Source organism: Ceratotherium simum, chromosome 26 (genome assembly GCF_057802395.1).
Source record: "Ceratotherium simum simum isolate JZ-2026a chromosome 26, ASM5780239v1, whole genome shotgun sequence".
Classification (NCBI taxonomy): domain Eukaryota; kingdom Metazoa; phylum Chordata; class Mammalia; order Perissodactyla; family Rhinocerotidae; genus Ceratotherium; species Ceratotherium simum.
In genome coordinates this window covers 36,145,532-36,168,662 of record NC_141925.1, presented here as the reverse complement: position 1 = coordinate 36,168,662, position 23,131 = coordinate 36,145,532, and the positions used below count along the sequence as shown (strand labels likewise).

The 23,131-nt window shown below is 53.9% G+C and overlaps 1 protein-coding gene across 6 annotated transcripts in view; it reads left to right on the top strand.

Annotated features, from left to right (window-relative positions):
• Positions 1-295: 295 nt before the first annotated feature.
• FBXL18 (F-box and leucine rich repeat protein 18) overlaps positions 296-23,131 on the top strand; it is a 63,385-nt gene continuing 40,549 nt past the window's right edge. For all 6 annotated transcript variants that reach the window (XM_087417504.1, XM_014795650.2, XM_087417503.1 and 3 more), the window contains exons 1-3: positions 296-393; positions 7,688-7,903; positions 12,950-14,493. In XM_087417504.1, the coding sequence (XP_087273630.1) occupies positions 376-393; positions 7,688-7,903; positions 12,950-14,493 (1,778 nt within the window). In that variant the 5' untranslated portion in view covers positions 296-375. The remainder of the gene's footprint in view (positions 394-7,687; positions 7,904-12,949; positions 14,494-23,131) is intronic.

Below are 23,131 nucleotides of genomic sequence, written 5' to 3'. Positions count from 1 at the left end.
CGCAGGCATGGGGAAGCAAATGCAAAGCCTGGACGCAGGAGGGTGCCGGGCCGGCAGAGGAGGTCTGCAGACAGCAGATGACCGAGACATGATGTCAGAAAGCAAGTGGGAGCCGCTCGGGCCCCTTCCAAGATCACCCCACGCCCTAGCGGAGCCTTGGCGGCTGCGCCGCACCCAACATGGCGGCCACGCGGGGCACGCCTGCTGGCAAAGCGGATGTGCGTAGCGGCAGGCGCCGGAAGTGGTGGGCGGCCCCGCCCCCCTGCCAGTGTCTCTGTGGAGCCGCCGACGCGCCGGCTTTGAGCATCCCTGGCGGGCCTGGCGGGAGGCCCCGAGGCTGCGGCGCCGGCGGCCGCGACTCGGCCCGCAGTCGACATGGCCAGCTCCGGAGAGGTACGGCCGGCACCTGTCTCCGCTCTCCTCCCTGCCTGGCGGCCTCGGTCCCGCTCGATTCTTCCCATCCCAATCCCGGTTCTCCTGCGTCCTTCCGGTCCTGACCTCTGCCGGGCTCTGTACTTCCCACTCTGACCCCCCACCCCAGCTCTGCTCGGTCCTTCCTGCCCCGATCCTGGGCTCGGCCTCGCTCTATCCTTCCCATCCTGATCCTGGCCTTGCCCCTTGCTTCATCCCGTCAACCAGGCCCTCGCCCTGTCTCCGAAGACACAAGATCTCTCCCCCTTCTGTTTTCCATCCCTTTCCCAGCCCCGCATTCCTGATCGCCACATTTCTTCCCCGCCTCTCCGTCCCCAGAGTTTTCAGGCTCCTCTAGGCCTCCCAGACCGTTTTCCCATGCCTCTGTGTCTTCACGCAACCCTTGGAGCTCTGAGACGGTTCCCTCTCCCTGCCCACTCGCACCCCATGCTCTATCTCTGAATGCTCAGGGTCAGTTCAGCCCCCTTTCTCTGAGCCGGCTTGTTGTGTGACTTGGGAGGTAATGGAAGAAAGGGCATTTCACTCGGGGGACTTATGACTTACCCTGGAATTCTGTCCCCAAGGCTCCACAAATCTGGGTCCGATGGAGAATCCCACTGAGTCGCTGTAATGGGTTGCAGAGTATTTTCTTTGAAGACCAGGGTATGGGGGATCTGGACTCTGACTGGTGTCTTTCCTTTTGTTGGTTCCCACCTACCTTTATGTGTACTTGTGTGCACTTGTGTGCACTACCTTTATGTGTACTGTGTTTGTACCTATTATCCTGGACTCAGACTCTTGAGCGCACTTCTAAATCTTAGGGGCTTGCCTTTGGGTACATGGAAGGTGGCTGGGGGTTGCTGACAGCTCCTCTTCATTTGGAGTGAATTTGACTCGGAAGTGGCCCCTGTGGCTCCTTAATTGAGGAGGAGGGTGTAGGGCCCACCTGCAGACAGTGGTAGGATTGAAGGGCCAGAAGACACCAGCTCTCCAGGAAGAGTCCTGGGGTAGCCTGGCTGTGTTAGCAGATTCTGGTAAGTTGAGTGTGCTAGGAGGGTCTGGTACCTTGGTCTTATGGGGTCCTGGTGCAAAGGCCCCTCTGTTCCTTGAAGCACATGTGGGCGAACTGGCCAGAAGGCCTCTTGTATAGTGGGCCTCTCTTGGGTTGAGAGGAGAGAGGGAAATCTTGTTCTTCTCTGGATGTGGAGATCAAAGTCCCTTTTTCTGAGAATGTCTATTTATTTATTGAGATATGGTTTGCATATCATAAAATTCACACTTTTAAAGCGTACAATTCAGTGGTTTAAAAAAATATATTCTTGGGGCCGGCCCAGTGGCGCAAGTGGTTAAGTGCACGCACTCTGCTGCGGCGGCCCGGGGTTCGCCGGCTTGGATCCCAGGCGCGCACCGACGCACCGCCTGTTAAGCCATGCTGTGGCGGCGTCCCATATAAAAAGTAGAGGAAGATGGACACAGATGTTAGCTCAGGGCCAGTCTTCCTCAGCAAAAAAGAAAAACAAAAAAAAAGAGGAGGATTGGCATCGGATGTTAGCTCAGGGCTGGTCTTCCTCACACACACACACACACACAAATTAAAAAATTAAAAAAGTATATTCACAAGGTTGTGCAATCATCCCCACTATCTGATTCCAGAATGGGGTGGGCCGATTTTGAAAGTCATTGCTGGCTTTAAAATGCAGATGCCCAGGGCTGCTCCCAGAGTTTCTGAGGAGTAGGGCTCTGCATTTTTTTTGTGTGTGTGAGGAAGACTAGCCCTGAGCTAACATCTGATGCCAATCCTCCCCCCCCCTTTTTTTTTCTTGAGGAAGATTGGCCCTGGGCTAACATCTGTGGCCATCTTCCTCTACTTTATATGGGACGCCGCCACAGCATGGCTTAACGGGCAGTGCGTCGGTGTGTGCCTGGGATCCGAACCTGCGAACCCTGGGGCACTGCAGCGGAGCACGAGCACTTAACCACTGCACCACCGGCCCGGCCCCAGGGGCTCTGCGTTTTTAGTAGCACTTCACGTGGTCCTGAAGCAGTGGTCTGTTGACTCACCGAGTTCAGTGCGTCTTTCTCTTGGGCATTACAAAATTATCCCTCTTCAGGAGCCATTTCTGGCCTACTGAGGAGAGAAGCAAGCAAGCAAACCATTACAGTTCATCTGATGAGGCTGGGGGCTGGAAGGGGAGGGGGGGGAGTTAAGTGTGTGTGTGGCATGCTAGGAGGGCTTCCCTGAGGGAGCATTTGAGTTGAAGTCCTGAGAATAGCAGTTTCCATTGGATGGTGGCATGTCTGGTGGAGAGAATAGCTTGTGCAAAGGCTTGGAGGTATGAGTGTTGTGTATTGGGACATTCTGGAAAATGCCACCTAGAGAAGCAGAGACCCAAGAGGAGGGGGAGTGTGGAAAGGATCCCTCAGGTTGCTCCTGTGATTTACAACATTTTGTATAATATGAAATTCCACACACTTGCAGAAGAACGGTGTAGCGAACCTCTCTCTGTCTACCCATTGCCCACAGATTGGTCTTGTCTCACCTCTGTCTCTCCCATCCCTCCTCCTGCTTGGATTATTTAGAGCACATCCTAGATGCCTCATCCACTGATTTGTGAATCCTGTGATTTCTTTGGGTGCCTGACTGGTGAAGGGTCAGATGGTAAACATCTGGGAGGGGATGTTTTTGGGCAGGTACTTAGGTTTCAGTACTTAATTTTGCTTAACTTTTAAATTGTGAAATGTTACATGTTCTGAAAAGCACATACGACAAAGAGTTTAGTGAATGACTAAACCCTTCAAACCACTTTCAAGTTGTCATTATCCGGTTCTAGTTGGATGGTTCCCAGATGTGCTTGATAAAGATCACCTGGTGTGCTCCTCGCCTTTGAGTTGGAATTTCCGGAGACTCCAGGAAGGGCCTGGCCGGGCCTCTCAGGAAGCCTGGCTGACCTTTTCTGGTGGAAGGAAGAGCAGTTTTGGGCTCAGCTGACCAGGCCCTGCCTTAGGCCTTGCTTGCCCTCTGACTCGGACTACTTACGTAATTTTTTTTTTTTTTTTTTTAAAGATTTTATTTATTCAGTTTTTTCCCCCCAAAGCCCCAGTAGATAGTTGTATGTCATAGGTTCACATCCTTCTAGTTGCTGTACGTGGGACTCGGCCTCGTGTTGGAGGGAGAAGTGGTGCCTCGGGGCGCTCCCGGGATCCGAACCCGGGTCGCCAGCATCAGAGCGCGTGCACTTAACCGCTAAGCCACAGAGCCGGCCCTACTTACGTAATTTTTTAAAGATAGAGAATGGGGGGGCCGGCCCCATGGCGTACTGGTTAAGTGCTCGCACTCAGCTGCTGGCGGCCTGGGTTCGGATCCTGGGCGTGCACCTATGCACCGCTTGTCAGGCCATGCTGTGGCAGCGTCCCATATAAAGTGGAGGAAGATGAGCACGGATGTTAGCCCAGGGCCGGTCTTCCTCAGCAAAAAGAGGAGGATTGGCATGGATGTTAGCTCAGGGCTGATCTTCCTCACACACAAAAAAAAGATAGAGAATGGATCTGCCTCAGTTTCCCCAGCAGCTGAGAACGCATCCTCCTGAGAGGCAGAGGGAAGCAAGTCCAGGTGTATTTGTGTGTGTGTGTGTGTGGAGGTGGGCATTGTCTGGGCCACATTTTTATTTCACAAATGAAGACTCTTGGAGGCCTTCTCCCTGCTGGTGGGCACTCCTTGCTTCTGTTGCCTCCAGAGCTTGTCACCTTTCCTGGGGGAAAGGGGCACTGACTTACAGATGAGGGATCCTTGTCTGAGGAAGACTTGGTTCCAGAGAAAAGACTCAGCTTCTGCAAACCCTGCAGCCGCTTCCCAGGACCGGCCGTCGGGAGGTCGAGTCAGCGGCAACGAATATTACCTGCTGCCCCCATCCAGGCTGGCCCTGAGGGCCCGCCCCAGCGTTAGGGAGCATAGCATTTAGAGAAAATCATCTTGTGGCATGCGCTGAGACTGGATGGAGGGAGCCGGAACTCAATTCCTGGCTCTTTTTTTAGATTCTTGTGATTTCTAGGTGGTTTTAAGAGAAATTCAATATTCGTGTGACTGGAAATGATGTGATGCTGGAGTTTTCTACAGTGTGTTGCCCTGTGTTCTCATTGCTCTGCGATGGCATTCTTCCTTTGATAAATCTGCAAATTGAGGATGAGGAGGGGTAAGCCTCACGCTGCTCAATGGGGTTCAAGCCCAGCCCTGCCCCTTGTCCCCAGGCCCTCCGTGCCAGAGCCCTGGTTGCCAGGTGTGGCTGATAAGTATTGGCCCTGGTTCCAGGTCCCTGGAGATGGAGTCCCAGGGTCTATGGTGGGGTCTAGGAATCTGATGTCTAACAGGTGCCTGGGTGATCCCCATGATTGGCTCGGGAAATACTGAGCTAAGAGAGTCGCTCTGGTCTGAAACACTAGACCCAGAATAGAGTGAGCCAGGGCTCTGTGGACTTGGTCTGACGGCTGCCTGCTGCCCTCATCCGGTGGGGTAGGGGCACGAGATTGAGGGCACAGCAGGTGTAAAGGGGGGAGTGAAGGCACATCTGGTTGCTGCCTCTTGTGGAGAAGGAGAAGTGGGAAGGGCTGATGCTGTGGAACGGGGGGGAGATACCCGTGGAAACCCTTCCCCAGGCCTGGTGAGGGCTTGGCAGGATGCAGAGCCTGTCAGGACAGGGTAGGGGGTGTTGTAGTCAGAGTTCTGGGAAACCCTGGTGTCTGCGTGGCGGGTACAGAGAGGCTATTCCTCCCCGGACTTCATGGTTGCCATGGCAGCAGCAGGGCTTCCATCCACGGGAATATGTGTGGAAGAAGAGGCAGGCTGGAGAAGGAGGGGCTTGCAGACAGAACCGCTGGGAAAGGCAGTAGAATCGTTCTGGGCATGCTCTCCTGGGAGTGGTCACAGAGGTGCCCCCTTGGTGGGGACGTTTTAGAGGCAGGAGGGTCCCTTCAGGGAGGTGTGGGGAGATACAGGGACCCTCTCCCCAGGGAGCTCCCCATAGAGCCTCTGAGTTCCTTGGTCTTGATTTGGGGGTTTCCTGTCACACTAGCCCAGGCTGAGCTCCCCCTCCTCTTGGTTGTCCACGTCAGAAAGACAGTGGCCATGCCCGTGTTAGGGAAGAAAACCTTTTGCAGATGTCTATGAGAGCAAAAGGAAATGTGTGGTTGTCTTATTGGAAATACCAGCATGAGTTTCTAACCAGAAAGTGTGATAAATGGAGATAAATTGTGCAGTCCGTGTTATTTATTACTAATTGTAAGATTTAAGAATTTTGTTAGTCTAGGGCCGGCCCTGTGGTGTAGTGGTTAAGTGCGTGCGCTCTGCTGCTGGTGGCCAGGGTTCGGATCCCGGGCGCGCACCGAGGCACCACTTGTCAGGCCATGCTGTGGTGGCGTCCCACATAAAGTGGAGGAAGATGGGCATGGATGTTAGCCCAGGGCTGGTCTTCCTCAGCAAAAAGAGGAGGATTGGCATGGATGTTAGCTCAGGGCTGATCTTCCCCCCACACACACAAAAAGAATGTTGTTAGTCTAGTAGGTGCTGTTTCTTATTCATAAGGCCTTTACAGCTTCCCTCTCCAGGGTGGCTCCTCTCGTCTTTTTTTTCTTTTTTTGTGAGGAAGATCGGCCCTGAGCTAACATCTGCCAATCCTCCTCCTTTTGCTGAGGAAGACTGGCTCTGGGCTAACATCTATGCCCATCTTCCTCCACTTTTATGTGGGACGACGCCACAGCATGGCCTGACAAGCGGTGCGTCGGTGTGCGCCCGGAATCTGAACCGGTGAACCCTGGGCCACTGCAGCAGAGCGCGCGCGCTTAACCGCTTGCGCCACTGGGCGGGCCCCTCCTCTCATCTTACTTGCCCTTAATGACAGTGCTGGAGAGGCTCCTGGCCACACTGCTCTGAGGACTTGGTGTACCATGACTCGTTTCTCTGTCACAGCAACCCTGGCAGTGAAGACACCATTAGTATCTAGTATCCTCAATTCTTACTGTTTCCTGATAGACTTCTCCTACCCAAGGGTTTTTTTTTTTAAACTGTATTTTATCTTATTTATTTATTTGTTTTTTGTGAGGAGGATTAGCCCTGAGCTAACATCTGATGCCAATCCTCCTCTTTTTGTTGAGAAAGACTGGCCCTGGGCTAACATCCGTGCCCATCTTCCTCTACTTTATATGGGACACCGCCACAGCATGGCTTAACAGGTGGTATGTCAGTCCGCGCCCGGGATCCGAACCTGCGAACCCTGGGCTGCTGAAGTGGAGTGTGAGAACTTAACTGCTGCACCACTGGGCCGGCCCCTGCAAGCATTTTATTTTATTTTATTTTATTTTATTTTATTATTTTTTTTTTTTAAGATTTTATTTATTTATTTATTTTTTTCCCCCCAAAGCCCCAGTAGATAGTTGTGTGTCACAGCTGCACATCCTTCTAGTTGCTGTATGTGGGACGCGGCCTCAGCATGGCTGGAGAAGCAGCGCGTCGGTGCGAGCCCGGGATCCGAACCCGGGTCGCCAGCAGTGGAGCGCGCTCACTTAACCACCAAGCCACGGGGCCGGCCCGCTGCAAGCATTTTAAGAACACAGTGTACATTGGGACAAGATGGGGGAATAGCAGCTTTCACAAATGGAGAACCTTGGCTAATGCTCATAAGTTGAGTCTGAAACGTGTCAGACTTGACTGGAGACCTTTAGTAGGAAAAATCTCTTTAAATTTCAAAAAAACTTCATCTGGTATTTCATTTTTTTTTTTTTAATTTAATTTAATTTAATTTATTTTTATTTATTTTTTTTTTGTGAGGAGATCAGCCCTGTGCTAACATCCACCAATCCTCCTCTTTTTTTGCCGAGGAAGACGGCCCTGGGCTAACATCTGTGCCCATCTTCCTCCACTTTATATGGGATGCCGGCACAGCATGGCTTGCCAAGCAGTGCGTCGGTGCGCGCCTGGGATCCGAACCAGCGAACTCCGGGCCGCCGCAGCGGAGCGCGCGCACTTAACCGCTTGCGCCACCCGGCTGGCCCCTGGTATTTCATTTTGAATCTATTCCTTTTGAAGAAAGGTCCTGGTATGCAGATCGAAAAGGGGCTTTTGAAGAATGTCATGGGTTCTTGCTCTGCTCTTAAGATTTTTGGTAAAAGCATCTTCTCTCCCACGGACTGTGGTGAGGGCTTCTCTTGGCTTCTTTCCCTGGTTGCAAAGGCCGGGCTGCGGGCCCCCTTGGGGAACTCATGGGAATTTGTTTCCCCTTCTTTTCAGGACATGTCCAACGATGGCGACGTGCCCCCCACAGTGGCCTCGGTGGCGGATGGTGCCCACCTGCTGGGCTTCTCTGACGAGATCCTCCTGCATATCCTGAGCCACATCCCCAGCACAGACTTGGTGCTGAATGTCCGGCGCACCTGCCGGAAGCTCGCAGTACTGTGCCTGGACAAGAGCCTCATCCACACCGTGCTGCTGCAGAAGGACTATGAGGTGAGGCGCTGCGGGCGTTGGGGTGGCACTCGTGTGGGGGCAGGAGATGGGGAACAACTGGACACCCACCTGAGAACTGGCACAGCCTGGCAGTGGGGTGCGTGCAGCTGATATAAGGAGGCTGGCACTCAGAGTCCTGACTGGGACAGCCTCCAAGATACATTACATGGGAGAGCTACGGGCCAAAAAGTGTGGGTAGCGGGCCACCTGGGAGGAGGGCGCAGGTATAGCAGACATCGTCCTGGGAGGGCCTCGGGCCTCGGGCCTTGGCACAGGTGGATACCCAGGAGTGGAATTGCCGGGGCCCGTGGTGTTGCAACTTCCCTGTAAGGTTAAACATGTGGCTCTCCAGTGGCGCCATGGGAGCTACCACCTGACCCCCGCCAGCGGTGTAGGAGAGTTCTGGATGCTCTGCATCCTCGTCAACACTTGGTGGTGTTAGTCTTTTAGGTTTTCCCCTTTCTAATGGGTGGGACCTGGTATCTTGTAGTTTTAACTTCCCTTTCCCTGATGAAAGATGCTGTTGACTATTTTTTAGTCAAGCGCGTGGGCCATTTGTATATCTTCTTTTCAGAAGTGACTTTTGCCCATTTATTATTGTCTGTCTTTTTCTTAGTGAGTTAGAGGAGTTCTGTATATGTTCTGGATACAAGTCTTTTGCCAGATACACATATTATGAATATTTTCTCTCGTTGTCTGTGGCTTACTGTTTCATTTTCTTTTTTTTTTTTAGTAATTTTATTTATTTATTTTTTTCCCCCAAAGCCCCAGTAGATAGTTGTATGTCATAGTTGCACATCCTTCTAGTTGCTGTATGTGGGACGTGGCCTCAGCATGGCCGGAGAAGTGGTGCGTCGGTGCGCGTCCGGGATCCGAACCCAGGCCTCCAGCAGCAGAGCGCGCGCACTTAACCGCTAAGCAACGAGGCCGGCCCACTGTTTCATTTTCTTAACACTGTCTTTTGCAGAGCATAAATTTTCAATTTGGTAAAGTCCAACTTATTGAATTTTTGAGTTCATGCTTTTTATAGTCTATTGAAGAAATCTTTGTGAAATCTGACGTCATGAAGATTTTCTCCTATGTTGTCTTTTTTTAATATACAACATTATATTAGTTTCAGATGATTTGATATTTATATATGTTGTGAAATGACCATCACAATAAGTCTAGTTAATGTCCATCACCTTACATAGTTACAAATTTTTTTTTTTTTTTTAGATTTTATTTATTTTATTTTTCCCCCCAAAGCCCCAGTGGATAGTTGTATGTCGTAGCTGCACATCCTTCTAGTTGCTGTATGTGGGACTCGGCCTCAGGATGAACGGAGAAGTGGTGCCTCGATGCGCACCCGGGATCCGAACCCGGGCCACCAGCATCGCAGCGCGCGCACTTAACCACCAAGCCACAGGGCCGGCCCCAAATTTTTTTTTTTTGCTGACGAAGATTTGCCCTGAGCTAACATCTGTGCCAGTCTTCATCTGTTTTGTATGTGGGACGCCGCCACAGCATGGCTTGATGAGCAGTGTATAGGTCTATGCCTGGGATGCAAACCTGCAAACCCCGGACCGCTGAAGCAGAGCGTGCGGAGTTAACCACTATACCACCGGGCCGGCCCCTACAAAAATTTTTTTTTCTTGTGATGAGAACTTTTAAGATCTACTTTCTTAGAAACTTTCAAGTTTACCATACAGTGTTATTAACTATGGTCACCATGCTATACATTATGTCCCCAGGACTTATTTATTTTATAGCTGGAAGTTTGTATCTTTTGACCACCTTCACTCATTTTTTCCCACCCCCTACCCCCCTGCCTCTGGCAACCACCAATCTGTTCACTGTATCTGTGAGCTTGGTTTTTTTTTTTTTTTTGGATTCCACCTGTAAGTGAGATTATACAGTATTTCTCTTTGTCTGTCTGACTTATTTCACTTAAGCATACTGCCCTTGAGATCTGTCCATGTTGTCACAAATGGCAAGATTTCATTCTTTTTTTTTTTTTTGGGAGGAAGATCAGCCCTGAGCTAACATCCATGCTAATCCTCCTCTTTTTGCTGAGGAAGACTGGCTCTGAGCTAACATCTATTGCCAATCCTCCTTTTTTTCCCCCAAAGCCCCGGTAGATAGTTGTGCATCCTTCTAGTTGCTGTATGTGGGACGCGGCCTCAGCATGGCCAGAGAAGCGGTGCGTCGGTACGCGCCTGGGATCCGAACCTGGGCTGCCAGTAGCGGAGCGCGCACGCTCAACTGCTAAGCCACGGGGCCTGCCCCAAGATTTCATTCTTTTTTAATGGCTGAATAATATTCCATTGTGTATATATATATTACACATTTTCTTTGTATATTGATCCATCGATAGACACTTAGGTTGTTTCCATGTCCTGGCTATTGTAAATAATACTGCAGTGAACATGGGTGCGCAGGTATCTTTTTGAGTTAGTGTTTTCGTTTTCTTCAGGTAAATATCCAGAAGTGGAATTGCTGGATCATATAGTAGTTCTGTTTTTGATTTTTTGAGGAATCTCTGACTGTTTTCCATAGTGGCTGCAACAGTTTACATTCCCACCAAAAGGGCACAAGGGTTCACTTTTCTCCACATCCTCGCCAACACGTGTTATCTCTTGTCTTTTTTTTTTTTTTTTTTTTTTTTAAAGATTTTATTTATTTATTTTTCCCCCAAAGCCCCAGTACATAGTTGTCTGTCATAGCTGCACATCCTTCTAGTTGCTGTATGTGGGACGCGGCCTCAGCATGGCTGGAGGAGTGGTGCCTCAGTGCGCACCCGGGATCCGAACCCGGGCCGCCGGCAGCGAAGCGCACGCACTTAACCGCTAAGCCACGGGGCCGGCCTCTCTTGTCTTTTTGATGATAGCCATTCTAACAGGTGTGCAGTGATATCTCATCGTGGTTTTGATTTGCATCTCCCTGATGATTAGTGATGTTGAGCACCTTTTCACGTACCCGTTGACCGTCTGAATGTCTTCTTTGGAAAAATGTCTATTCAGATCCTCTGCCCATTTTTTAATCAGATTGTTTTTTTGCTATTGAGTTGTGTGAGTTCTTAATATATTTTGAGTATTAGCCCCTTATCAGATATATGATTTGCAGATAGTTTCTCCTATTCTGTAGGTTGTCTTTTCATTTTTTGGTGGTTTCCTTTGCTGTGCAGAAGCTTTTTAGTTGGATGTAGTCCCACTTGTTTATTTTTGCTTTTGTTGCTTGTGGTGTCAGATTAAAAAAATCATTGGCAAGACCAATGTCAAGGAGCTTACAGCCCACGTTTTTGTCTGGGAGTTTTGTCGTTTCAGGTCTTACATTCAAGTCTTTAACCCATTTAGAGTCAGTTTTTGTGTACGGTATAAAATAGTGGTCCAGTTTCATTCTTTTCGCATGTGGCTGTCCAGTTTTCCTAAAACCCTCCTAGGTTGTCTTACAGAAGTTTTACAGTTTTAGCTCTTACGGTTGAGTCTGTGATCCATTTTGTGTTAATTTTTATATGTTCTGTGAGGTAGGGGTTGAGGTTTTGGCATCTGACTATTCAGTTGTTCCAACCCCTCTCACTGAAAAGATTATCCCCTCCTCGTTGAATTGCCCTGCAACCTTTGTTGACAATCAATTGATGATGTATCTTGAAGATAAAAATAAACGGAGGCCTTGACCTTAACCCCAATTTTAGGAGACCATAGAAGGGGCTGCTAACTCTTGTTACTGGTTGTGAAGCGATGCCTTTGAAACCCAGAATGAGGTCCCTCAAGAGCTTTGGCTCCTCCGTGAGAGCGAGAGTTGGGGAGGAGGCCGCGCTTACTCCCCAGCATGCCGAGGTCAGGCTTCCTGCCCATGAGGCTTACTTGCTGTGCGAGAAGGGGCAGGTGCCCCAAGCACAGCGCTGCAGCACCACGTACCTGGAGCGTTTAAATGTGTGTGTTCTCACCTGGACAGTTCCGTGTATAGCCATTGACCCGAGGGAGGTGATCAGATGCACGAGCGTTATGTTTGTGGTTCTCGGTGCAGTGTTGTCTGAAGGCCTCGCTGCCCACGGCCACGGTGTCCAGCTGTCGGCGCCTGGCCACTGGGCCCCGACTGGACATGTCGTGGCTTACCTAAGCAGTCCAGGGTGTGTTTCTGAGGAATATTTAACAATGTGAAAATGCGTATGATGTAGAGGAGAGCAACAGCCAAAGCCAGCTTCCAAGGCACGATTCCGTTGTGTGATTGAAACCCCACCTACCATAAAATTCACCATTTCCACCATTTTTAAGTATACAATTCTGTAGCATTAAGTACATTCACAGTGTTGTGCAACCATCACCACTATTTCCAAAACTTTTTCATCACCCCAAACAGAAACTCTGGAGCCATTAAGCAATAACTCCCCGTTCCCCTTTTCCCAACCCCTGCTAACTTTTGTCCCACTTTCTGTTTCTGAATTGCCTCTCCTAGGTATTTCATAGAAGTGGCATCATGCAGTATATCATCTGTTGTGACTAGCTGATCTCACTTGGTGTCATGTCCTCCAGGTTCATCCGTGTTGTAGCAGGTGACAGGGCTTCATTCCTTTGTGGCTGATAGTGTTCCTTTGTGTGGATAGACCCCCGTTTGTTTACCCCCTCATCCGTCGATGGACGCTCGGGTCATTTCCACCACTGGGCTATTGTGAACAGTGCTACTATGAACGTGGGTGTACGAGTATCTGTTTGAGTCGCTGTTTTCAGTTCCCTGGGCTATATCCTTAGGAGTGGGATTACTGGGTCATATAGTAACTCTGTTTAGCTTTTTGAGGAACCACCAAACTTTTTCTCAGCAACTGCACCGTTTTACATTTCCACCCAGCGGGAATGTAATGGTTGGCTTCAGGTAAGCGTGTGGGGAGGGGAAGGAGGCACTGGCTCTCCCTGCGAGGTCCTTCCTCAGCTGGAGTGGAGCCTGCGCAGGTCCCCTCGAGGCTCCCTGATTGTCGTGGGGGAGCGTGACCTGGGGAGTGCAGGTGAAGGAGCCACCTGGGTGCCTTCAGCCCCTTTCCTTCCTCTCCCCTCCCGTCCTGTCCCACAGGCGAGCGAGGACAAGGTGAAGCAGCTTGTGAAGGAGATCGGCCGCGAGATCCAGCAACTCAACATGGCCGGCTGCTACTGGCTCTCGGGCTCCACCATCGAGCACGTCGCCCGCTGCCGCAGCCTGGTGAAAGTGAACCTGTCGGGTTGCCACCTGACCTCCCTGCGCCTCTCCAAGATGCTCTCGGTCCTGCAGCACCTGCGCTCCCTGGCCATCGACGTGAGCCCCGGCTTCGACGCCAGCCAGCTGAGCGGTGAGTGCAAGGCCACGCTGAGCCGCGTGCGGGAGCTCAAGCAAACGCTGTACACGCCCTCCTACGGCGTCGTGCCCTGCTGCACCAGCCTCGAGAAGCTGCTGCTCTACTTTGAGATCCTTGACCGCACGCGCGAGGGCGCCATCCTCTCGGGCCAGCTCATGGTGGGCCAGAGCAACGTGCCCCACTACCAGAACCTGCGGGTCTTCTACGCCCGCCTGGCCCCCGGCTATATCAACCAGGAGGTGGTGCGGCTGTACCTGGCCGTGCTCAGCGACCGCACGCCTGAGAACCTGCACGCCTTCCTCATCTCTGTGCCCGGCAGCTTCGCTGAGAGCGGGGCCACCAAGAACCTGCTGGACTCCATGGCCCGCAACGTCGCGCTGGATGCCCTGCAGCTGCCCAAGTCCTGGCTCAACGGCTCGTCCCTCCTCCAGCACATGAAGTTCAACAACCCCTTTTACTTCAGCTTCAGCCGGTGCACGCTGTCTGGTGGTCACCTGATCCAGCGGGTCATCAACGGCGGGAAGGACCTCCGCAGCCTGGCCAGCCTGAACCTCAGCGGCTGCGTGCACTGCCTGTCCCCAGACTCCCTGCTCCGCAAGGCAGAGGACGAGATCGACAGCAGCATCCTGGAGACGCTGGTGGTGTCCTGCTGCAACCTGCGGCACCTCAACCTCTCGGCCGCCCACCACCACAGCTCCGAGGGCCCGGGCAGGCACCTGTGCCAGCTGCTGGCCCGGCTGCGCCACCTGCGCTCTCTGTCCCTGCCCGTCTGCTCCGTGGCTGACTCTGCACCGCGGGCCGACCGTGCTCCCGCCCAACCTGCGATGCACGCCGTGCCCCGCGGCTTTGGCAAGAAGGTCCGCATCGGCGTGCAGTCCTGTCCCAGCCCCTTCTCAGGGCAGGCGGTCCCTCAGCCTTCCTCCGTGTTCTGGTGTCTGCTGAAGAATGTGCCCTTTCTGGAACGCCTCGAGCTGATCGGGTCCAACTTCTCCTCTGCCATGCCGCGCAACGAGCCTGCCATCCGCAACTCCCTCCCGCCCTGCAGCCGGGCGCAGAACGTTGGGGACTCAGAGGTGGCTGCCATCGGCCAGCTGGCCTTCCTGAGACACCTGACGCTGGCCCAGCTGCCCAGCATTCTGACGGGCTCTGGGCTGGTCAGCATCGGCCTGCAGTGCCAGCAGCTTCAGTCCCTCTCACTGGCCAACCTGGGCATGATGGGGAAGGTGGTCTACATGTCTGCCCTCTCGGACATGCTGAAGCATTGCAAGCGGCTGAAGGACCTCAGGTGAGGGGGCCCTGGCAGCTCCTCCGTGGCCTCTACTCCCTTTGGAGGCCTTGGAGGAGGCAGAGGGGAAGTGAGTAGCACGGCCTTTCATTTGGCAAGTGTTTGCACACCTACTGTGCACCTGCCGAGATGAACGAGATGCAGCCCTGTCCTCCAGGAGCCGAGAGTCCTGAAGGGGTGGGGATCTGACAAGGGACTGTGTGCAATGATGGGACTCAGGAAGGCGCAGGGCTCGGGGAAGCAGTAGTTGGTGGAGCCCAGGGAGGGCGTGCAGGAGGCGGTGGTGCCTGAGCTCAGCACGTCGTCTTCATTACTGTGGCTGTTTGAGTGATGGCGCTGTATGGTGCTACTGTGTACATGATCTTGTTTAATCGTCATAACCATCCCACAAGGTGGATAGCATCGTTCCCATACAGCAGAATTGGTAAGTAGGGGAGCTAGGATTCGAACTTCGGGCTTTCTGCCTAGCTTGGTGATTCTGAAGGGTGTGCAGGAATTAGCCAGGAGATGCAAGGCCAGGGCTTTCTGGAAATGTTGGTGGCATGTGCAAAAACCCCAGAGGCTTGTAAGTATTCCATGTGCTAAAAAGCCAAACAGTTCTGAGTGACCGGGCACAGGGGCAGGGGTGAGGGGATGAGAGAGGAGAGGCAGCAGGTGAAGGTGCTGAGGGCCTTCAGCCAGCAGAGGGAGGGGGTCCGATTTCCAGTTGGTAATTTTATTTATTTATTTATTTATTCCCCAAAGCCCCAGTAGATAGTTGTATGTCATAGTTGCACATCCTTCTAGTTGCTGTATGTGGGACGCGGCCTCAGCATGGCCGGAGAAGTGGTACGTCGGTGCGCGCCTGGAATCCGAACCCAGGCCGCCCAGCAGTGCAGCACGCGCCCTTAACTGCTAAGCCACGGGGCTGGCCCTCGATTTCCAGTTTGGAAAGGTCCCTCTGCCATCCCACGTAGACCAGAGTGGCCAGGATGGAGGAGATGGAGACGTGGACTCACAAGGGGGGACCGCATACTATTGAGAGGTGATGCTGGCCTGGAGCAGGATGGCAGGGCTGATTGGAGAGAGCAAGATGTGGTAGGACCCACGGCCTTGGAGAATTCCACCCCAGGCCAATGTTGGGGGCCCACTGGCAATTTCCAGAGCCCAGACATGAAATGGTTCCCACTGAATCACGCCATGGAGTGAAGGGTGTTCTCGTGATGGCCCAACCTTTAAGGGGTGAGCCTTCTTAACTTGATGCGTATTTGAAAATCTTGACAGATCTGATCTTGAAAAATTGCATTGTTTGCTAGAAACTACCCAAAATGTAGTGATGAGTGGGAGGCTGAAGCTGCTAGGGTGTTGGGGGATGACATGAGGGGCACTGGGACATGTGTGTGTCATTGTCCCCGCCACAGTTGGTGCCCACTTTGTGCCTTCCCTGAGAGCCAGATGCCAAGCCGAGGGCTTTCAGCACTGTCTGGTTTCATCCCCACCGTGGCCTGTGAGGCAGGCCCCCTCTGTTCCCATTTCACAGACGGGGCCGTGGAAGCTTAAGGGAGGAGTTGAGATTCACCCCATCAGTCTAACACCACAGCTTGACCTTGGCCCTGAGCCACGCACAATGGAGACAGATGTGTCCTTTGCAGACCTCCTGTCTCCCCCATCAGAAGGCCTGTGCGACAGGAAATGAGCCAAGTTGGAGCTGGAGCTCAGAGGGCTTCTCTGCTCACACCGTGGAGCCTCCGGGGAGAGGGCAGTTATCCTGTGTCCTGTGCGTCCCACTTACACTTGCTCTGAGTACCGTAATGCCGAGTGTTCAGAATCCCTCAGTTTAGGAATTTTGAGCTGCTTGTTAAACATGGTATCCGTGTGTGTATCCGCATGGCTGGGCTCTGGATGTGGCCTCCCAGCCGCTTACGGAACTTGCTAGGACATGATATAAGATGTTGGAAGACGGTTGAGCATGCGCGGCGGGCAGAGTTGCCGTTTCCATTCCAGGGCCCTTTGGGACCCTCTGTGCTGATCCAGGTTCAGGGGTGCCCAGGTGGGCTTCCCAGGGCCCAGCAGGGGTGAGGCCCGCAGGCTCGCTCTTCACTTCCTGATTCCATGCTGTTCCTCTCCCCGCACACCTCTGCCTCCTGGCTGAGTCGTGTCCTCTGTGTTAGTTTCTCTGGCTTGGGCCCCTCTCCTGCAGATTGGGGCAGGGTGTCACCTGCCTGCCAGGAGTGGAGGAGGGGCTCTGACCACAGCAGTCAGCCCCCTTGTCCGCCCCCCTTTGCAGGACGGGCCTGGGCCTCCTGATTGAGAGCCTCTCTGACTTCTGAGGAGCGTGACTGCCTGCCTTCCCACCCTCGTCTCTCTACAGCCACCAGGAACCAGCTCCCTCTCGTCTCACTGGTTCTTCTCTATCCAGTGCCTCCTCCCACTTCATCTCTTCCTGTGCCTTCACTGCCCCGTCACTGGCCTTTCTGGAAGGCATGATGACAAGTGCGTGGTCGGTGGGCCACCTGTAACATAAAGCTACAAATGGATCATGAAATACATTTAACAAGTGAAAAACTGCCCAGGTCCACTATCTTGTTGCCCCATCAGAGTCTTGTGATCAGGAATGGAATGGTCCTTAGTTCAGGGAGCCTGAAGGAGGAGTTGAGTTCTAATTTAACTGAACTCAGAGCCAGGGTATTCCTGGACCTATTGCTTTTCCATCAGTTTCTTTGCTTTCTTGACAGCCCATTAAATCTCACGCCTCTTCTAACTACTGTGGACAGACTGTTTGGTCATCTTTGGGGAGTGTTTGATAAAAACAGAAATCAACGAAAGTACAATAAAGCAATGCACGTAGTTTAAACAGTCAGAATACTCAGAGGTGGATAATGAAAACCAGTGACTCTCTCCTGTCACCTGCCCTGTGTCCAGAGTGTTTATTAGTGCCTGCTGCCTGGGGAGCCACCTGGAGATGCAAGTATTCCCAGCTTGCCCAGGGTGCTGGACCCACCACTCCAGACTGGCGCTCGTCTGTCCCCTTCAGAGCTGCTCTGCCTGGTCGAGAGGGGAGTGGGCGTGGCATCTGAGCTGGTCCCCTGTCCCTGAGCCTCACCCTCCTCCAGGAGATGGGCCCTGGCCCTGCTCCCCTGCCTCCTGGGTGGAGGGAGGCCCCACGGGACAGGACCCACGGCAGGGGCCTTGGAGTCACACAGCCTGGGTGGACCTTGGGCTGCGTGTGCTCAGGCCCTTCATCTGTAAAGTGGGGCTGTTGAAACGAAGGGACTTCGTACTCGTGAGGCACTTAGGACAGGGCTCGGCACCCGTAACACACGTTATGGTTCCTCATCCATCCAGCAAATGCTTGAGCACCCATCGTGCCAGGGGCTGTGCTGGGCACCCGGGGCCCTGAACAGACAGAAGTCTTCGTCCTTGGGGAGCCCACATTCCAGTGGGGAAGAGAGCCCAGCGGGAAGGTGAGAAGAAAGTACATGTGATGTTGGAGGGTCACAAACGCAGGGGAAGGCAGAGCAGGGCCGGGGGTGCCTGAGTGTGGGGGGCAGTGGGGTAGATTTCATGAAGAGGGTGAGAGTTGAGCAAAGAGTGCAAGGGGTTGAGTTAGCAAAGCAGAACCTGGGGGAAGAACAGGCAGAGGGAGCCATATCAGCCAGCACAGTGTCCACGAGCCGCAGGGTGACTTAACGTTTATTTTTTTATTTATTTATTTTTTTTTTAAAGATTTTATTTATTCATTTTTTTTCCCCCCAAAGCCCCAGTAGATAGTTGTATGTCATAGGTTCACATCCTTCTAGTTGCTGTACGTGGGACTCGGCCCCGGGCTGGACGGAGAAGTGGTGCCTTGGGGCGAGCCCGGGATCCGAACCCCGGCCGCCAGCATCAGAGCGCGCGCGCTTAACCGCTAAGCCACGGAGCCGGCCCAACGTTTATTTTTTTTATTATTTTTATTTTTTGTGTGTGAGGAAGATCAGTCCTGTGCTATCATCTGCCAATCCTCCTCTTTTTTTGCTGAGGAAGACTGGCCCTGGGCTAACATCCGTGCCCATCTTCCTCCACTTTATATGGGACACCGCCACAGCATGGCTTGCCAAGCGGTGTGTCGGTGCTCACCCGGGGTCCAAACCAGCAAATCCCGGGCCGCTGCAGCGGAGCGCGCACACTTAACCGCTTGCTCCACCGGGCCGGCTGTGACTTACATTTAAAGGAATTATCGTGGAATAAAATCAAGTGTTCAGTTCCTCAGCAGCATTAGCCGTGTTTCAGGTGCTCAGAAGCCGCATGTGCCGTGTTGGACAGGGCACGTGTGGGACATTCTTGTCTGCACGGAAGGTTCTGTTGGACAGAGCTGAGTAAGCGCCAGGGCTGTGAGGTGGGATGTGCGGATCTTTCAGGAGCAGCTGGCGGGCCCATGTCACTGGAATGGTGCTTTCAAGGGGAAAGGGAGGGCAGGTCACACTGCTGTGTTGAAAATAGACTGAGCGCCAGGAAAGGAGCAGGGCCACTGTCAGGAGCCTGTGTCAGACCTTCAGTGAGAGACGAGGCCAAAGCAGGGTCGGGGGTGACCACAAATGGCCAGATTCTGACTTTACAGAGGACTTGCTGATTGGCGGGATGCACGAGGTCAGGGGGAGTCAAGATGGGTCCAGGTGTTGCCGGGACTTCTGGCCAAGTGGTTGAACCGATGCGGCTGCCATTGGCAGAGAGGCGGAAGGATGCGTGAAGCAGCTGCACTCCTGCACATGTGGGTTTGAGACCCTGTGGACCCCGTGGAGGAGCCAGCCCGCAGACCTGGAGAGACCCTGGATTGGGCCTGGGGACACTCAATAAGAATTGGTGAGGAGGAGGAGGAGGAATCAGCAAAGGAGACTGAGAGGAGCCCTCAGGGAGGGAGGAGGCCGGCGGAGAGGGAGGTGTCCCGGGAGCTGGAGAAGCGACGGTGGCGGCTGCTCCGTTGGGTCGTGTTGGCACGCTCATGACCGCTGCCGTGCTCACAGGTGCGGACCCTGTGACATTCCAACAACCCCAGGAGTGGAGATATTAGTGTCTCATTTTGCGGCCGAGGCAAGTGAGGCCCCAAGGGTTAATGAACTTGCCTGGGCGGCACAGCTGGTCTTCAGGCAGCTGGGAGCGCTTCCTGCTCATGAACAGGGGAACACAGCAGCATTCAGTGGTCACCCAGGTCACCTCCGGGGCCTGGGACATGATCCTCATGGCTGAGCGTCTTCCCCAGGAGCAGGGCCGTGCCTGCGATGTGAGTTTTGTGGCTGGGGTGGCATGCAGGACTCAGGATAAATGGATTTTGTAGGTCAGCTTGAGAACCTGACCACTGCTCATAATGGCCTCTCTGTGCACGCCAGCCGCTGAGAACTGCGTCTGATCAGAGCCGGGTACTGCCTGTTCAGAACAAACACTGGTTTCTAAAACATGGCCAAGTGGCCCCGTTCCTCTGGATTCCTGCCTTCTGCCGCAGCCGAGCCCAGGGAGGCTGGAGAGAAAGGAGCAGGTGGTGCCCGCCACGGGCAGGAGCTGCAGAAAGGAAGTGGTGTTCCAGCTTAGGAGAGGCTGGCACACTGCTCCTGGGGCTGCCTCCCCGGGCTGCTCCTGCGCTTCCCGGTGGAACATTCCTGAGATGGCAGCCCTCGGGATCCCAGGCCGGCCAGCTGCTGCTACCGCTGTCCCCACCAGCGAGGCCCATGAATCTGTGCTTTGTGCCAGCTGGGGCTCCTGGCTGGGAGCTGCCTCCCGCGGGGAGGTAGTGCGGGAGTGTGTTGTTCTGCTGGGGCCTCCTGTGGCTCCCCATTCGGGGTGCACTTCGGCAGCGAGAGGATTACAAGTTGGACAGAGAAGGGCACCTTCTTTCCCAGGACTGATTAAGCCCTGCCTTGGGGAGGCGGCACGGGAGAGTGTTACCCTGAGTCACCCTGAGCTGCTGGTGACCTCGGAACCAGGGCAGTGTCTGGGCGGAAGCAAGAGGACCTGTTTGGAGCCGGGCCCTGCAGGCTGTTCCAAGACTGTCCTAGAGACCTGGGCGCAGCTCGGGGCCTGCGAGGCGGGCGGGCAGATGAGAGGGGCAGCCCTGAGTGCCTGTCTGTGCCCACAGGGCCTGAGGAGACCAAGCCGCCTCTCTGGAGCCGGCTGTGGGGGCCAGATCCTTATTGATCTGAAGGTGCAGGGATGTCTGGGAGGGAGAAGGGCTGCAGGCCCCCCTCCAGGTGAAGCCCATCATGGCGGATACCTTTTCCTCGTCCCCCTCCCTAATCACAGATGCTGCCGCCCGTCACTCGCAGTTCTGCCAGCCCACTGTGCAGAGGAGCAGGGGGACGTGCAAGCCCCACCTGTCCAGATAGCCGGTGGAGTGGACAGGGCTCTCCCACCAGGCCTGCCTCGTCCTGGACACCTGTGGCAGGTGGCTCCTTCAGGGTGGGAGAATCTGCAAGTGGCTGGCTAGTTGAAAAAATGTTTAAGGGTGTGTATGTACACAACGCGCACCCACGCTCTCTGCCTACTTGGTTTGTGACCAGGAGGCTGGAACGAGATCTTCAGTGGGTGGTGCAGACCTGCATCGCCACCTAGTGACCGAGGTGCCGCAGGCCTGTCCTTGCGCGCTGGCCTGCGTTCCAGCCCGCTTCCGTGCCTGCTCCGTCGCAGCTTCCCCGCTGCTCCAGGGACAAGCCAGAGATGACTGCAGCTCAGCAGTCCTGGTTCTGGATTTTTGCCTCCATCCAATTTTCCTACCTTCAGGTCTGCAAAGGGATGCTTACCTTAGGATTTTTCAAAAAACTGTTTTTAAAAGATAGAAACAAATAGTGTGTTCAAACAATTTCTCGAGAAAAACCAGCTTCTCAAAAAATTCACATCTATGGTAGGGACGACGCTGCGTGACTTAGGGCATTCCCTTGTCCTTGGCTGGGGTGAATTGGAACCCTGCACAGCCACTTCAGCCTCTCAGAGAGGCGCTGCCCTCTGCTCACAGCTGTCAGTTCTCCCCCGTTTCTGTAAGGATGAAATTACTCAGTGGAGTCTAGAGGGTGAGGCTCATGCTCCACCTCTCTGACGGGGACATCTGCTTGCATTTCAGCTCTGGCGCTGTGGCCCTGGGAAGCTCTTTTCCTGGTTTGTGCCCAGGATGGCCCGCAGGGGCTGCCTCCGTGCTGCGCCTCGTGCTGTTGGTCAGGGAGTGAACATGAGGCTTTTTGAAACTGTACCCCAGCAAGACCTGCATTTCCCCCCACAATCTTAGCATCAGGAGCTTACTAGAATTTCTACATACATTTAATTAAAATGAAATGAACCAGTCTCCCTGCCGCATTTCAGTGCCTCGTGGCTCCCGTATGGGCAGCTTGGAATAGACGTTCCCCCAGTGCAGGAGCTTCTGTGGACGATGCCCCAGGTGCCAGGATCTGCCTTTTCCTCACAGACTTGATTTTAAAATCCCTGCTCTTGTCCTGTGACTTGTCAGTGTCCCCGGGTGTCAGGGTGATGGAGACTGGAGCACCAGGCCTGTGCAGGTCTTGTTTGGGTTGAGGAGGGGGAGCCCGTTGACTGCCTTTGCCTGCGTCCTGGCTGTCACCTCTCTCAATGTGTCGCTAGTTCAGAGCACTCGGGCTCTCCCTCCACCTGGGGACTCAGGGGCTTGGACGGGGACACTCTCTGTCCCCTGTACAGTCCTGCTGCCTTTTGGGGGTGGGTGTGGGTGTTTCTTGCTCACCCTGGAAGCTTCTCTCTTTTTATGATGAGCCCACAGCCGCAGGCCACCTTCTCTGGGCTGTCCCAGGAAGTCACCAGCGTGGCCTCGTCAGTTTACAGTGAGAAATGGGCCTTGTGGGGTTCCCTGTGGGTCTCGCATGTAGATGGGGGTCTTGCCGGCTGCCCCAGCCCACCCCCAGGGGTCTGTGTCTGCCCTGTGGGTAGGGCCGAGGCTCAGAGAGCCCCCTGGTCTGGGGCTGACACCGTGTTTCTGCAGAGAGTGATTTGCTCATGGCCTGGGCCTTGGCGGGTGCCTAGATAGATTCACTTGGCTGGACTCAGGGGAGACTCAGAATGTCGAGGGAAGAGAACAGTGTCACCCTGGCATGCGGCAGTGTCCCCACGATGGAGGCGGCAACTTGGCCAAGCGCTGTCCTACGTTTAGTCTCCAGGGCCTGGTTGCTTGCTGGCGGGGGCCCAGTCCCCACCATGGTCCACAGGAGATCTGTCAGTGGCCTTGGCAGCTCGTCCCAGTGGCTGCCCTTTTACAGCATCCTCATTCTCAGTTATCAAGTTCAGACGTAGGTGACCCAAAGATCGATGAAGCCCGTCAGTGAAGGGGAAGTACCTTCCTCATGGATTTCATCCTTTGCCTGGTGTTTCTTCCCCTCCCGGCTTTCAGAAGGCGGTGGGGTTTGGTTGCTGTGGTTTGGGGCTCAGCCCTGGGGGTGGCTGAGGCCCCCTGCCTTCTGTCAGCCGCTCCCTCTGAGCTGCGGCTTCCACTGACATGCCAGATCTCGTCACCCATAAAAGCCCTTCTCTCCGCCCGCTGCAGCCCCTGTGCCGCCTTCTGCTTTGTATCTCCTGCTGGTGCCGCCAGGCTTGAAGCTGCTCCGGCCAGGTGACCAGTGCCTCCCTACTGTAGTCAGAACAGGTTTTGTAAAAGCACCTAGTGATGCATGGATGT